The sequence below is a fragment of the Rattus norvegicus genome, chromosome X (assembly GCF_036323735.1).
Source record: "Rattus norvegicus strain BN/NHsdMcwi chromosome X, GRCr8, whole genome shotgun sequence".
Lineage (NCBI taxonomy): Eukaryota > Metazoa > Chordata > Mammalia > Rodentia > Muridae > Rattus > Rattus norvegicus.
Genome location: NC_086039.1, coordinates 38707992 through 38723310, shown reverse-complemented (window position 1 = coordinate 38723310; position 15319 = coordinate 38707992). Strand labels below are relative to the sequence as shown.

Sequence of the window (15319 nt, the reverse complement as noted above, 5' to 3'; positions counted from 1 at the left end):
CCTCCCCCTCCTCTCTCCCACCCAGATCCCTCCCTCCCTCTACCTCTCATGATTATTTTGTTTCCCCCTTTATGTGGCATCGAGGCATCCTCACTTGGACCTTCCCTCTTGCGAAACTTCTTTTTTTATTGTATATTTTATGTATTTACATTCCAAATGTTATCCCCTTTTCCAGTTTCCCCCATCACCCTTCTCCTGCTTCTGTAAGGATGCTCCCACTCCCACCCACCCACTCCCATCTCAATACCCTGACATTCCCCTACACTATGGAAAAGAGCCTTCCCATGACCAAGAGTTTTTCCCCCCATTGATGTCTGACAAGACCATCCTCTGCTACATATGTGGCTAGAGCCATGAGTCCCCCCATGTGTACTCTTTGGTTGGTGGTTTAGTCCCTGGGAGCTCTGGTTGGTTGGTATTGTTGTTCTTCCTATGGGGTTGCAAACCCTTCAGCTCCTTCAATCCTTTCTCTAACTCCTCCATTGGGGACCCTGTTCTCAGTTCAATGGTTTGCTGGGAGTTTCTGCCTCTGTATTTATCATGCTCTGACAGAGACAGTCAGGAGACAGCTATATCAGGCTCCTGTCAGCATGTACTTCTGGCATTAGCAATATTATCTGGGTTTGGTGGCTGTTTGTATATGGGCTGGATTCCTGGATAGGGCAGTCCCTGGATGGCCTTTCCTTTAGTCTCTGCTCCAAACTTTGTCTTCCTATTTTCTCCTATGAATATTTTTGTTCCCCCTTCTAAGAAGAACTGAAGCATCTGCACTTTGGTTGTCCTTCTTCTTGAATTTCATGTGGTCTGTGGATGGTATCTTGGGTAATTCTAGCTTTTGGGCTAATATTCGTTTATCCGTGAGTACATACCACATGTGTTCTTTTGTGACTGGGCTTCTTATATTGTATTCTTTAAGGAATGCTGATAAGAAAGGTCCAACAGGTAACTCTTCCCTAAGTATTTTCACTTCTCTTTATTTTCAATGTATTTTAACTATGCCTGCACACAAACATGCCTGTGCACATACATATGAGTGTGTAGATGCTGACTATGGCTAGAAGAGGGTGTCAGATTTCCTGGTGTTTATGTTACAGGTGGTTATGAGCCACCCAGCACGGGTGTTGAGAACTAAACTCAGGTCCTCTGAAAAAAACAGTGCAATCTTGTAACCGTTTCTCCAGGCCCCTTGTTTCTTTTTAAAAATACAACTCTATTTCTTGCCTTATCATCCATTGAACTCAAGGCTTCCCATGTACTACACAAGAACTCAGCTTACCTAGTATGTAGATCTATATATCTCCAGCACACATTTTTATATTGAAAAATAGTTAATTGTATATATTTATGGGTATAGTGTGACATTTACAGTGTGTGTATACATATACATAGTATATGTATAGTATACATATACAGTGTGTGTTGATCCTGTAAGGATAATTGACATATCTGCCACCTCAGATATGTACTATTTGTTTATGTTGGAGATATCCAAAACCCTGTTAGCTGCTTTGAAACATTCAATCAGTTACTGTCAACCACCAATTAGTTTCTAGTCATACTATAAAGCATCAGAAGTCCTGTGGCCCTTGATTTACTATTTTTCTAGTTCTCATTTCTCTGTACCGTCCCTTGGACTTTGCTTATCACTGTTCACTTTTCCTTCCTTCCTTCTTTCCTTCTTTCCTATCTTCCTTCTTTCCTTCCTTGCCTCCTTCCTTCTTTCCTTCCTTCCCTCCTTCCTTCCTTCTTTCCTTCCCTCCTTCCTTCCCTCCTTCCTTCCTTCCTCACTTCCCTCCTTCCTTCTTTCCTTCCCTCCTTCCTTCCTTCTTTCCTTCCTTCTTTCTTTCCTTCCTTCTTTCCTTCCTTCCCTCCTTCCTTCTTTCTTTCCTTCCTTCTTTCCTTCCTTCCCTCCTTCCTTCCTTCTTTCCTTCCTTCCCTCCTTCCTTCTTTCCTTCCTTCCCTCCTTCCTTCCCTCCTCACTTCCCTCCCTCCTTCCTCCCTTCCCTCCTTCCTTCTCTCCTTCCTTCCCTCCTTCCTTCCTTCCTTCCTTCCTTCTTTCCTTACTTGCCTCCTTCCTTCCCTCCTTCCTTCTTTCCTTCCTTCCTCACTTCCCTCCTTCCTTCTTCCCTTCCCTCCTTCCTTCTTTCCTTCTTTCCTTCCTTCCTTGCCTCCTTTTTTCCTTCCTTCCATCCTTCCTTCTTTCCTTCCTCACTTCCCTCCTTCCTTCCTTTCCTCCTTCCTTCCTTTTTTCCTTCCCTCCTTCCTTCCTTCCCCCCTTCCTTTTTTCCTTCCTTCCTCACTTCCCTCCTTCCTTCCTCCCTTCCCTCCTTCCTTCTTTCCTTCTTTCCTTCCTTCCCTCCTTCCTTCTTTCCTTCCCTCCTTCCTTCCTTCCCTCCTTCCTTTTTTCCTTCCTTCCTCCCTTCCTTCCTTCTTTCCTTCCTTCCTTCTTTCCTTCCCTCCTTCCTTCTTTCCCTCCTTCCTTCCTTCCCTCCTTCCTTCCTTCTTTCCCTCCTTCCTTCCTTCCCTCCTTCCTTCCTTCCCTCCTTCCTTCCTTCTTTCCTTCCTTCCTTCCTTCCTTCTTTCCTTCCCCCCTTTCTTCTTTCCTTCCCTCCTTCCTTCTTTCCTTCCCTTCTTCCCTCCTTCTTTCTTTCCTTCCTTCCTCCTTCCTTCTTTCTTTCCTTCCTTCCCTCCTTCCTTCTTTTTAAAAATCAGCATTAAGTTTTGTTCTTTAAAAAAATATTCATGTGTAGGTGTATGGAGGACAAAAGATAACTTTATGGAGTTAGTCTTTCTTTCTACCTTTATGTGGTTTCCAGGGATTGAACTCAGGTAACTAGGATATCATTACAAGTGTCGTTTACCCATCTTCTCAGCCCCCCCCCTTTTTTTTTCTTGAGGCAGCGGTCTCTCACTATTATAACCTAGACTGTACTAGATTTTGAATTTTTTATTTTATTATTTTACTTATTCACTTTACATCCCATTCACTGCCTCCCTCCCAGTCAACCTCTTATACTAAAATGTTTTATTCCTCATGCTTCCATTATGCATCTTGGGCTGGTTTCAGACTTGTAATGCTCCTGCCTCCACCTCCAAGATAACGAAATGGTAGGTATGTAGTACCATTGCCAGTTAATTCTTTTCTGTTAGATACTAGCAACTCTAACTAGTGTAAGGTGACACATCATAGCAGTTGTGGGTATTACCCTGACTATAAGTGATGTTAAACACGTTTCTATGTACCTACTGGCCATGTGTATATCCTTTTGAGAAATGCCTAACTGAACATTGTGTTTTTGTGGCTGTGCTGCAAAGTTCACAGTTAGTTGAATCTGTGTGCAGAGAACTGGTAGAAAGTTGACTATATTTTCAAGAGTGGATGCTGAGGTCCTGATAAATCCCCTCCATCACACCACACCTTGGTATCTGTCTGAGGCAGTGGCCTTGAGGGCCCTAAGCTTTGGTTGTCAGGTGATATAGAAAGGGAGTCTGAGATAAAACGTGACTTGGGGATGGCAGAGACTTAGGATGTTGGGCAAGGTAAATAAAGGCCCACCCATCTGTGAAGATATATCCCCTTCTAAGCTCTACAGTCAATCCTGCTCTTCCTTGGCTTCTGGTTTAACCTAGCTCTCAGTGTCCCAGCAAGTCCCTTAATGTACATTCTAGAGTAGACTTTATGACATGTAGCTTTTATGACACGTTACCCCTAGTGAAGGTACAGCAGAAGAGGGAAACTTATCCCAGTAGTTCTCAGCTGTCTGCCCTCTGGTGAGGAGTATGTGAGAGTTGGATCCAATGCTTCCTTTCAGAAAGAGAGTTGGACTTCCTTCCATGGTTCCATCCCCACAGACGTGCTGGTATGCGAAATGTTGGGGGAGATTCTCACAGGGTTTCACTCCTAGAATAAGAGTTACTGGCAATTGAGGGTTGCTAGGAGAAAGAAAATTTGTCTTCTCCAGGGATAAGTTAGCCAATCCCAAGAGTATAGCCTTAAACATATAGAAGCAATACTAAATTATTGCAGCAGCTTATATTTATAAATTCTACACATTCACACACACACACACACACACACACACACACACTCAAACTCAAACAGATGCACACACAAATATATATACAACAAGCCTAATACATCCTTGTCCGTGTTAATTTTACCAGCTCATCTCCTCTTGCTTCTCTGTGGGGACTTTAGTCCTGGGACCCATGGTCCCATGGATACCTTCATATATACTTGTCCCTGCTCAATCCTACCTCTTCACTCCTTTTCTCCTTTGTTTTCCTTCTTCATTTGTGTGTGTATATATATATGTGTTTGTGTTCATGCACACACTCACATGTGTACTTCAGAGTACAACCTCAGGTGTTAGTCATTGCTTTCTACCCTTTGCGAGATAGGATCTTTTCTCGTTCTCAAGCCTCACCCCACCCCCACCCCACCCACCCACCACTCCCCCGTCCATCTATCCCTGCATTTGCTGAGCTTAGCTGGCTCCCAGACTTCTGGGAAATCATCTGTTTCAACCTCTCATCTTACCTTAGGGGCAGAGTAATTGCCGATGTATATGCTACTGTGCCTGCTTTATGTAGACTCTCAGATTTTGAACTTAGGCCCTCATGCTTCTGTAGCAAGAATCTTAATTCACTGAACCATTTTCCCAGGGCACAGTCCTGCCTCTTAGGAGTATGGCTTTTTAGTTTCTTCAAGACCCAATAATGCTCCATGTCTGTACCCTGTAGACTCCCCTGTCCTACTTAGGACTATGACATGTACTTCTCATGCCTTGTGGACCTATAGTGGTCTGTATGTCTATTCCATGAGTCTTTCCAGCATAGTTTGTTCCCACTTTGGCCCTCCTCATCCTCCTAGCAGAGTAAGCATCAGACAGATGTTTGGGGGAATAAATTTGTTCCTGGTATATTTTGACTTCAGGCCATGGTGACTTTCAAAAGCTGTGAGATGGACTATTTCTGTTGCTTTGATAGGAACAACTGTTCAGCTCTCTCATGTCATAATGAGGATCAGCCCTTGAAATAACCTTATTTAGGACTCATCTCCCTAACAGGGCTAAAGCATTGGCTTTGGGGGGAAATATGGAAGACTCATAAGCTGATATACAAAGAAACTTTCCTTAGCTTACAGACTTATTCCCATCCCATATGTGGACTTCTTCCAGCCCATATTCTGAGAGTCACTTACATCATAATGCTCCTAGTGTTGGGGCGGGGCATGACCACCCAGAAGCTATCTAATTTTACAGACTTGTGCCCCAGTGCCAGCCTTCAGGCTGCCAGATTTCAACTTGACACCATGTGCCTGTCAACAACCTGGCTAGTGCCTCAGCCCCAAGGCCAGAGAACCTTTTTGTCAAGGTTAAAAGTAGCTGACCTTTGACAAGAAGCATTGGCTCTGTTCTGTGTTCCTTAAAAGGGAAGCAGCCAGTTTGCTGGTACTTAATTGGGCCATGGGGCAGGAACAGGCCTGTATTGCATCCTGTGGAGACAGCAGGAGGGTTTGTGGCTAGAAGTACATTGGCAAAGGGTCATTATTAAAATAGCCATCTTAGAAAATATGTACAGAACAGAGGGACATCCAGTCTGCTGGCCAGTTTATACCACAGCCCATGTGGCTGGACAGCTCACGGGGTCTCACTACCTAACCTCCCTTTGGCTCCCTGCACAGGCGGCCGTGCCATTCTCCTCTCCTTAATGTGTGAGCAGCAAGAAAGTGAATGGAATGAAAAGGACACACACTGATTATTAAATGTCTGGATTTGTGTTTTTAATGTAGGGGTGACAGTTCAAAGATTGACTTGGCAGGCAGCACGCTCTCTGGCATCTTGGATAAGGACCTCTCAGACCGCAGCAATGATATTGGTGAGTGAAGACTTAACTTGTTCTGCTTCTCTTTGCGTTGTTAGGAAAGAACTACAGGGCCTGGCTTACCTCGGTGAGCAATGCGATAGGCTCTATTGTGGCCACTGAAATGCTAGACTCTGCCTCTGCTGGGTTTTAAGTGTCACTGTTTCACAAGGAAAGTAAATGATTTGATTTCTACCTGAAAAAAACGAAGTGCCTGGTTTTAGCCTCCCTGGCCTTAGCCAAATTCCTTAGAAGTGCTAGTGAAGAGGAAGGATGAATGGAAGTGTTTGCAGAAGTAGGCACAGACACATAGTTTGTGTTTTCCAGCTTAGAAAAGGGTGCAAATGCAAAATGTCAGGGTTCACTGTAGAAGTGGCACTAAGTACTTTGACTTTAAGTTAAAATGTGCTTTTTGTGTATGGTAATTGCCACTTACCACAAAACAGGAAGAACTTGCTTTCCCAAGGTCAAACCAGCACTGTGTGATAGATGAGGGTGGGGAGTGCTAAGGTCACTCAAAGTAAACAAAATCAAAGGTCCTTTGGGGGGTATGTCTGGATGGATATGAGGCGGCTGGAAGTGTGATCTTCATAATAACCCTTTTAGGATGCTAAGTCTCAAGTCCAGATTTTTTTTCAAGTGCAGTGTCTTTTTATGAACCTATCGTCATAAGGTAGCATTCTCCTGAATTCTACTTTGGAGGGTTACATTTTGAAATTGCCCTTATTTTAATTAATGTTTGGTTGTGAGTTCATTACAGATTCACAGTCCAATTTTTGGAAATGATACGTATTTTCCTTCTGCACATCCCATGGTAACATCTATTAAAATTAGAGTGCTGTTTGGATATTGATGTATTGCATCTCACTAGTCTTATTCAACTTTGCCCAGTTTTACTGGCATGTGTATATGTGTAAGTCTCTACAATTTTATTCTCTGTGTATCTGCTAACATAGTCAAGATTCATAATCTCTGTCACTACCAGGATGCTTTGTGTTACATATTTCATTTTTTTTCTTTCCTTTGTTTTTGTTTTGTTTTCTTTGTTTTGTTTCAGCCCTTTTGGTTTTTGCTTTGCTTTTTAGACTGGGTCCTTTATAGAGTCCCAGCATTCTAGTTTTCCTTTCCACTTGCTATGGTAAAATAGCAAGTTGCTATGGTAAAATAGCAAGTTGCTATGGTAAAATAGCAAGTTGCTATGGTAAAATAACAAGTTGCTATGGTAAAATAGCAAGTTGCTATGGTAAAATAGTTGCCAGGGCAAAAAAGGCAACTTAGGGGAGAAAGGTTCTAAGACTAGGTCACAATGCCAGGCTACAGTCCATCATTGTGAGGAAATCAAGGCAGCAGGGAGCTTGAAGCAGCCAATTATATCCACTAATAAGAGCAAAGAGAATAAATGTAGCTTGTGTTCTCCACTAGAATACAGTTCAAAGGTCTCCTGCCTGGGGGATGGGTGCCATCTACGATGGGTGAATTTTGCTACCTCAGTGTAATCAAGATAATCCTCCATTGATATGTCCATCAGACAAGCTGATCTAAACAATCCCTCATTAAGACACTCTTCTCAAGAGATTCTAGACTTTTTCCCATTGATAATCACAACTAACCATCACACTGGGGTAGCCTAGAACTTATTATAGTAGTATAATACTATAATATATTAGTAAGTGTAATATTATTGTCTCAAACTCACAATACTCCTGCCTTCACCTTCCAAATCCTAGGATACAGGCTACCATGTCAGACAGTGTTGTTCATTTCTAGCCACACCCACTTTCCTCTAATCCACTCACTCCCAACCTCTGGCAGTTATAAGTGGGATTGATTTGACATAGAAGATATATTTCCATAATCATCTGTGTTAGCCACTTAATTTAGAAACAAATGCCCAACAGTTGGCAGGCCTTACAAGAGCAGCAGAATGCCTGACATGAGCTTCTTGATGTGACCCCCAAGGTTGGATGCTGTTTTTTGCTTTTGTTTTTTGTTTCCTGAATCTGATAATAGGATCAAATCTTTGCAAGCTGCTGACCTAAACCTTTTGGCCTTGTGAGGCCTTGTGTGTAGGCTACTTGATTGTGACTGTAAATACCAAAAATACATTCGCTTCTTCCAGGAGTGGGTGTCTATCCTCATCCAGCCTTTGAGGATCTGTCATGAAGCATAATCTAACATTTAAAAAAGGGTAGCTCTGGGTTTTCATTGGGTAAAAGAGCAGGAAAGAGCAGAGCAGTGAATACTGATTGGAAGGCTAGACTACATTATGGTCCTCCCACTGGGCTTTGGTATTCAGTCTGTGTTTTCAGCCAGAACAACTGAATTGGGGAATCCAGGTAAAGGTCTTGTGTGGGACCTCACACAGGAAGATAAGGTATTTTTCTTTCTCTAGCATACATAGGGCTAAGTATCTGGCTTTTCTAAGAGCACTGGCCTTTGACCTTGCTTTCATTGGATTTGGAGTTGTCTAGCATAGCTATTGCAGATGTATGACCAGGACGTTTTCTAATCTGACCAACTAGTTGAGAAATATTGGGGGCAGGGATAGGAGAAGAATTCCTCCAAGGGCTTTCCATAGTGTGGAAACTAAGTCCCAGTCGTATTCAGAAACCTAGAGAGATGGTGCTGAGGGGTTTTCATTCATTTTGCCAAGAAGACATTAATCCCAGAAGAGTATCATTGCACAAGTTTAACTGCTACTGGGAAGCAGTTATCAACCAGGAAATACTGGAATATCTGCTACCCAAATGCCCTTCCATACATGTCTGCTTCTGTGCATTTAGAAGACACTGGATAACAAATGACATGACCCTAGAGGTGTGAGTAACAACTAAGTAATAGAACATAATACCGATCAGGATGTTCCTTTGGGGCAGTTGGCTGGGACAAGCTCTACAAAAGAGCACAGTTATCAGTATCTTGACTTTGCTTAGGCAGAGGTGGGGCAGGCAAGGGAATCACATGGGGAAGTGCTGAAAGCTTAGCTAGAACAGCCTGACTGTAGTCGAATGTTTGTGCCAAGTAGAGAAATTGACTTGGAAATATAAGTAGGGATCAAATTGAGTTTAAGGGGGGGGGGGATGGATTTCTAATTTATTCTAGAGATAGTGGAAGCCATTGATGGGAGCACTGAAGTGATGTATCAAACTTCAAAATTAGTATACTAAATGCTGTAGAGCTTGATGGGACCAATCAGATAAAGGAATGCTAGATGTCAATAATTTGGATGGGTTTAGTTAAGTACATCAATTTTGTGATTTATCCAAATGCCCCATGTCAGTGCTGGATGGAGTCTGAGAGTGGAGGTTCAAGAATTTAGAGAAACCGAGGAATTGGAGGTAGAGGTTGAGTTTCACATAAACACTGCTGGGAAAGTGAATGGAGGATTGCTGGCTATACGCTGGAACTCTTGGTTCTGGCCCCGGTAACTTCCCTTGCTTAGTTATCAACTCAATTGACTTCCTTACCTTGGCTTCCAGAATTATGCCAAAATACTTGGTGATCAGCAAAAAGATAGAAATATTTATATTAATATTGTTTGCTTAGAGGTGTCTTCTGGGCTCGGAAGATAAAGTCAAATTTTACTATAAAAAAAAAGATCAAAAATTTTAAAGGAGGTGCTAGAGAAATGACTCTGGGTAAAGAGGACAGGAGAATCCCGTGAAGTTGAAGCTGATCTTGTAGATACAAACCTCAAAGAGACTGTGCCTAAAACAAAGTGGACAGCAAGAACCAGCACCCAAGGTTGTCCTGTAACCTTCCTATGTGCACCATGTCATATGCAGTGCGTGCACTCACCTAAATACTCCTGCATGTATGCATGTGCATGCACACTTCACACATACCACCTTGACTCACCACCAAGAGATTTAAAAGGGGCGAGATGCACCGAGGAGTGAAGACCATGCCCTGTCAAAACCCACATTCAAGGAGGAAAAAAAGGATCTTCTCACAGAAGTCAAAGGAGAAGCAGATTTTTAAGCAGAATGTCTTTAAACCAAAAGGCAGAAATACCCTTTACAGGTGGATTGGTCAAGGAGAAAAGGGTATTGGAGAAGGGGTGACTCTCTCTGGTACTGCTTTTGTTGGATTCCATTGCTTTGAATGAAGGAGGACATTATTTGTACCAGAATGTTTTTTTGTATTTTTGTTTTTTTGTTTTTTTGTTTTTTTTTGTTAGCGATTCAAACAGTTGAAGCTGTCCGAATGTGGGCTGCAGTGACTAGCTTAACGCAGCCCCGAACATCATTAGGAACCATCAGTGTTCTCTATAAATAAATCTGTTTCCTCTTAATAAAGCTGTAATTTAAAATTATTATAATATTAAATTAGAGAACATGGCTTTTTCAGATCTTGTGTGGGCAGCTCTCAGCATCTGTCAGCCAACGATAATTTAGAATGAAATCAATTGGTCCAAAACTAAGCTGTTGATGTCAGATTGAGATATTGTTTGTATCAAACTCTGCAGCCATTTTTTCAAATAGCATAATAGAAAATATGGAAGAGCTCCAACACAGGCTTGTGCATGAATAGAAACGAAAATTAAATTGTCCAGTTGTCTCTTGGTGCTGGAAGAGTCTCTGTTCTGATTGAATGGGAGATTATAGGCCACGGAGTTAAGTACCATAACATTTACTTTTATTATTCCTTATATTGTAGCTCACATGGTGAGATTTATTGTTATAGTTCAATACAATCAGGAGATTTTCAGGTATTTTGCTTCTGAAGCACATAGCAATGGACCTCCACATACGAAGCCTATGAACTAAGGCACCGAGCTTCAATGAGTTGACTTGAAGCAATTATAACTCCTTCCTTCCCAGTCGCTTGGCATCTTTGTTTTTGTTCCATTCTGTTCGAGTCCACTTAAACTTCTGGTGGCCACTTCCTTATACCACCACCACCCACTTCACTTAAGGAAGGTGACATTTTCCTCTTGGTTTTGGGTTTAAGCCACCAAACACATCACATTGTAGTCAATTTGAGGGCCAAGAGTTGTGGACCTTCAAGTCAGCAGACTTGATTGAAAGGATTTGAACTAGCTTCAACTTATCCTCAGATTCTTCCTGGATGAATAGCTTGTGAATGCCTGGTAACTATGCTTCCTTTGAACCAGGGAATGGAAAAGTTCTTTCCCGTGTGTGTAGGAATACTGTTAAGAGCCAATCAATCTGGAGATCAGTTGGAAATGCTTGAAAACTCAATCATGGTGATATATAGCTCTGTAAATTTACTACAAATTATAGTTGTGTAATTAAAATGGATGGCCTTATGGTTTATAATTTATACTTCAGTAAAGCTGTTAAAAAGAAGAGTGAATTGATTTGCATTAAAATCCCAGTGGGTTTTTTTTTAAATTATAGGACCTGAGTTTAATCTGAAGGACCGATGTTTTAAAATATGTGGTGCCTTGTGCTTGTAATTTCAGCACAAGGGAGGTAGAGACAGGGGGATGGATCCCCCTGGTTCTCTGGCTAGCCAACCTAGTCTTTTCAGTGAGCTCCAGGCCAGTAAGAGTTCCTGTCTCCAAAACATTAAAAGCGAGGCAGATCCCAAAGAACAGCACCCAAGATCGTCCTCTGGTCTCTACATACATGTGCATATACACACACATGAACACAGACATATGTACAAAAACACATATATACTACTCATGTGTGTAAGTATGGTGTTAGAAATGTCCTTCTTCCATACTTTTAAAAGTAACTGACCAGGTAGAACAATCCCAACAATGCTGTCCTGGTGCTTCTTCTGACTTATTTGTCAACCAATCTGTTATACATAGAACTATGTTTTCAAGCTTTCTCAAAATTTCCCTAAATCCCCATACAGAGTTTGTGGGGGTAAGCCATCCTCTTAGACTGTGAAATATGCACATTTTTCACAGGAAATAAAGCATGTCCAGACTGTCCCTCATTCCTTTCTGAGGTGTAGTTGCAGGTGATTGCCTTTAGGGGAATGTAGCTCTCCATGTAAACGTGTTGCTACACTTGTTCCTCCAGGACAGATGAAGGGTAGATCCTTCCTTTCTTGCTCTCCCTTCTACCTAGTGTTGAAATTACAGCAGTGGGAGCTAGCAAGCAGGAGGAGGGAAGGAACTGGCAGGTGCTGGGTGCCTGCCACCTGTCTTATATATTTTCCTCATCAACATCCCTGAGGGAACAATATGATGATTATGTGGTTTCAGAGCAAAGAAATCGTGAATAGAGATGCCAAGTATTTTGGCAAAGTTAACTAGCTGGCTAGGAAGAAGTAGCTGGGAGCCCAAATGTCTATGAAACTGATCTATACCAATGATCAAAATGGTGCTGTCCAAAGGACAGTTTACTGGTAGTTGTGTCTAAGGATGTTTTTGTCATGTCACAGGAGTGGAAGGGATTCTTTAGTGAATAAGGGTTAGGGATGCCAATGAATATCCTACAGTATATAGGAAAGCCACATAAATGACCAAGAATGACCCAATCTCCTCACATATCAATATCACAGAGATCAGCTCAAGAAGCTGATTGGTAAACTGGGAACTGGATTAAGGATGCAGCCCCCCACCCCACCCCCACACATACATATCGCAAATATAACGTTGTGTTTCTTAGAGTTTCCTAATTTTCCTGAGAATCTCCATAAAATGTATTCTAAAGGCAATTTCAGAGCTTTTGGAAGCTGATGACTATATACACAAAAAAATAAATAAATGTTGGAATAATGCATTTAAACACCAACCAGTAATATGGTTATAAGGGATGGGAGAGAGGAAGATAGAAGGTAAGTGGGGAGGGAGGGAGAGAGAAAGATACAGAGAAGGAGAGACAGAGACAGAGAGAGCACTCGTGTGTGCCCCCCCCATGCTTGTGACAAATTATGTACCCTAGAAAAAGTGATACAAGTTACACCTTGTTTTTACATAGAGAGAAAACGTCATTTTGAGATTGGATATTATCTGTTGATTTACTAGCTGGTGTCTAAAATATTCAATAAAACAGACATCAAATTTAGTCAATACTAGATTCTAAATCTCTATAGTAACTGTGCAAGGCATACATAAAGCAAATTAATGTGTGCCTTGTTTCTAATGTGAGCCAGTAACAGTAAAGATCTGTAACTGGAACCAGTAGTTAATAGCCCTTTAAAGGACCAAGTGGAGCTCCATCATTGGTTTACTTCCTGTAGGACTCAAAGATGGCTTTTGAAATGAGTGCTGGCGGTCAGGTTGACCTGGTTTATTCCATGACACCCTATGTTATAAGCTGGAAGGGGATGCACTTGGGAAAGGCTCACAGTGAGGCAAGGAGAGGAGCAGGCCTAGATGTTCTTTGGAATTAAACAGATCTTCTGAGGCACCAGGCAGCAATGAAAATGCTTAAGAGGACTGTGTGGGCTAAGGGGAAATCTAGCAGACATAGGCAGTACAGACTCTTGCTTCGTGGAATAAAATGTTTGACCTTCAGACCAACCTTAGAATTCTTCTACAGGTATTTCTATCACGTCTCTTATTTATTCACTTTACATCCCGATGGACGGCCCCCACTCCCGGTCTCCTCCCAACAAAGCTGCCTCCCCATTCCATCCTCCTCTTCTTGTGGGGGATATGGAGCCTGAAGTAGCTATTTCCTGTAGCCAAGCAGAATAAAGGATCACAGTAGAGGGATAAAGACACTGACCCACCCATAAAACCTTTGACCTAAAATGTGAGTAGTATTTTATTGTTTTTAGGCTGGCACTGGTTTTCCTTTTTTATTAGCAAATTTCATACATGTGTACAGCATTCCATCATTTTTCACCCCTAAGCTTGGAAAAGATTCACAGTGTCTATTTGCCATATTGGACTTGCAGATAGACCAAGAATTCCTCTCCAGTATTTCTACCACTTCTCATGTGTAGACAGGCTATTCCTAGTCTATAACACGCCTGATGCCGTAAGTGTCTCTGTCTTTGCTGTCCTCTCATCCTCATTACACATTTGGGGGCACAAAGAAGTCTTTTACTTCTATCATAACCTTTGCTACATCCACGGAAGCCATAGAGCTGAAGATGTATGTGAGAGCAAGCAGGGGAGAGGTGTATCACTCAGCTCTCAGACTGCATGTAGCATTTATTTGACTTGAAGCAACTCCACCCTCTACCTACTGGTTGTGGGTTCATAGATTGGGAGAGACTGACTCTGGCTTTCATTTTGCATATACATATCTAAAGGGATATGTGGCCTGAGGAGCAAATGGGTTTGTGCATGAAATTGGTGGAATAGTTGAAAATGGATTTAGAATATGCATTCTCTTGGCAGCTGTGTCATGTGAGCCTCACGCCTGGATTATAAACACAAACAAAGCAGCTAATCTGTCCCATCCTTATAGATTCTGCAGATGCAGATGCTAATCGCTGCTCATTTTTCCATTGGTGGCTCAGCTGCCACAGGTGTTTATTTGAGCTCCAAAATTGGCCCCTGTTTGTAACTTGCACAGATTTTTTTCCATAGCTATCAAATGGCTGCTATGTGGGGAGAGATTTGCTTCTGCCCACCATATCTTATGATGTTGTTTCATTGCAGAGAAAGCATCTGCAGTCCTTTGGGCTTGGTATTTTCCCATCTAAGCCTTGTAAAACCAAGGGAAGGAGATTAGACTGCCAGCCTTGCTCTTAGATCCATGTCCTCAAATCCTATTCCTTCATTAATAGCATAGGAAAACAAAATTCTGCCTGTGTGGTATAATCACACAGCCTCTCATTATGAGAGGATAACCCCGTGAAGCTAATGGCTCAAATAATTCATTCCTATTCTCCTCCCCTGTCCCCTCCTCTTCCCTCTCTTCCTTCCTTTCTGTCTGTCCTCTACCCTCCCCTTTTCTCTCTGGAAAACATGACCATTAAGGTTATTTGTCAGTTTAAACAACCACTTATTGAACACTCATCCACAAGCCAGGAATGATGCTAGGCCAGTGAAAACAGATAAAAGCCACAATAAGTCAACACAGAAAGTCAGTGCAGGGTGCTAAATACTGAGATGGGAGTCGTGTATAAGTGGGAGAGAGCAGCTAATGCAGGTTTTGAGGTGCAGTGTGACCAATTAAAAAGAGACCAAGTCATTGGTATTGAACCTCCACAACACAGAAGGAGGGAGCTAGGCAGAGAATCCTAGGTCGTTTGTACATTTCTCTCTGGTAGCAACATGTAGAAATGGCAGAGGACTTAAAGTGAAAGATGCATTTACCAGAATTCCAGGCCAGAGTTCAGCAGCCTAATGATAAGTAGAGGATATGCAGATAGAATGGCTTCTAGAGATACCTGGAGATGGTGATGTGACCACTTTAAACTTGGCAGACTTCCATTGTCAAGTGGGGAGCAACTTGAGCAGGAGCGGTAGTGGGTAAACAGAGCCCATGTAAGGGCTACACAGCTCTATTAGTGACAGCTGACCTGTCTCCAACTTTTGACTATTTTCCCTGTTTTCCAGTGGATGTGC

At 42.2% G+C, this 15319-nt stretch overlaps 1 protein-coding gene across 17 annotated transcripts in view; it reads left to right on the top strand.

Annotated features, from left to right (window-relative positions):
- Sh3kbp1 (SH3 domain-containing kinase-binding protein 1) overlaps positions 1 to 15319 on the top strand; it is a 345129-nt gene that overhangs the window by 308348 nt on the left and 21462 nt on the right. For 13 of the 17 annotated variants that reach the window (XM_039100102.2, XM_039100103.2, XM_006256931.3 and 10 more), the window contains one exon: positions 5795 to 5880. In XM_039100102.2, the coding sequence (XP_038956030.1) occupies positions 5795 to 5880 (86 nt within the window). Of the gene's footprint in view, positions 1 to 3705; positions 3861 to 5493; positions 5546 to 5794; positions 5881 to 15319 lie in introns of those variants that run through there. The other 4 variants (XM_063280335.1, XM_008773199.4, XM_063280336.1 and 1 more) reach the window with 4 other exon arrangements.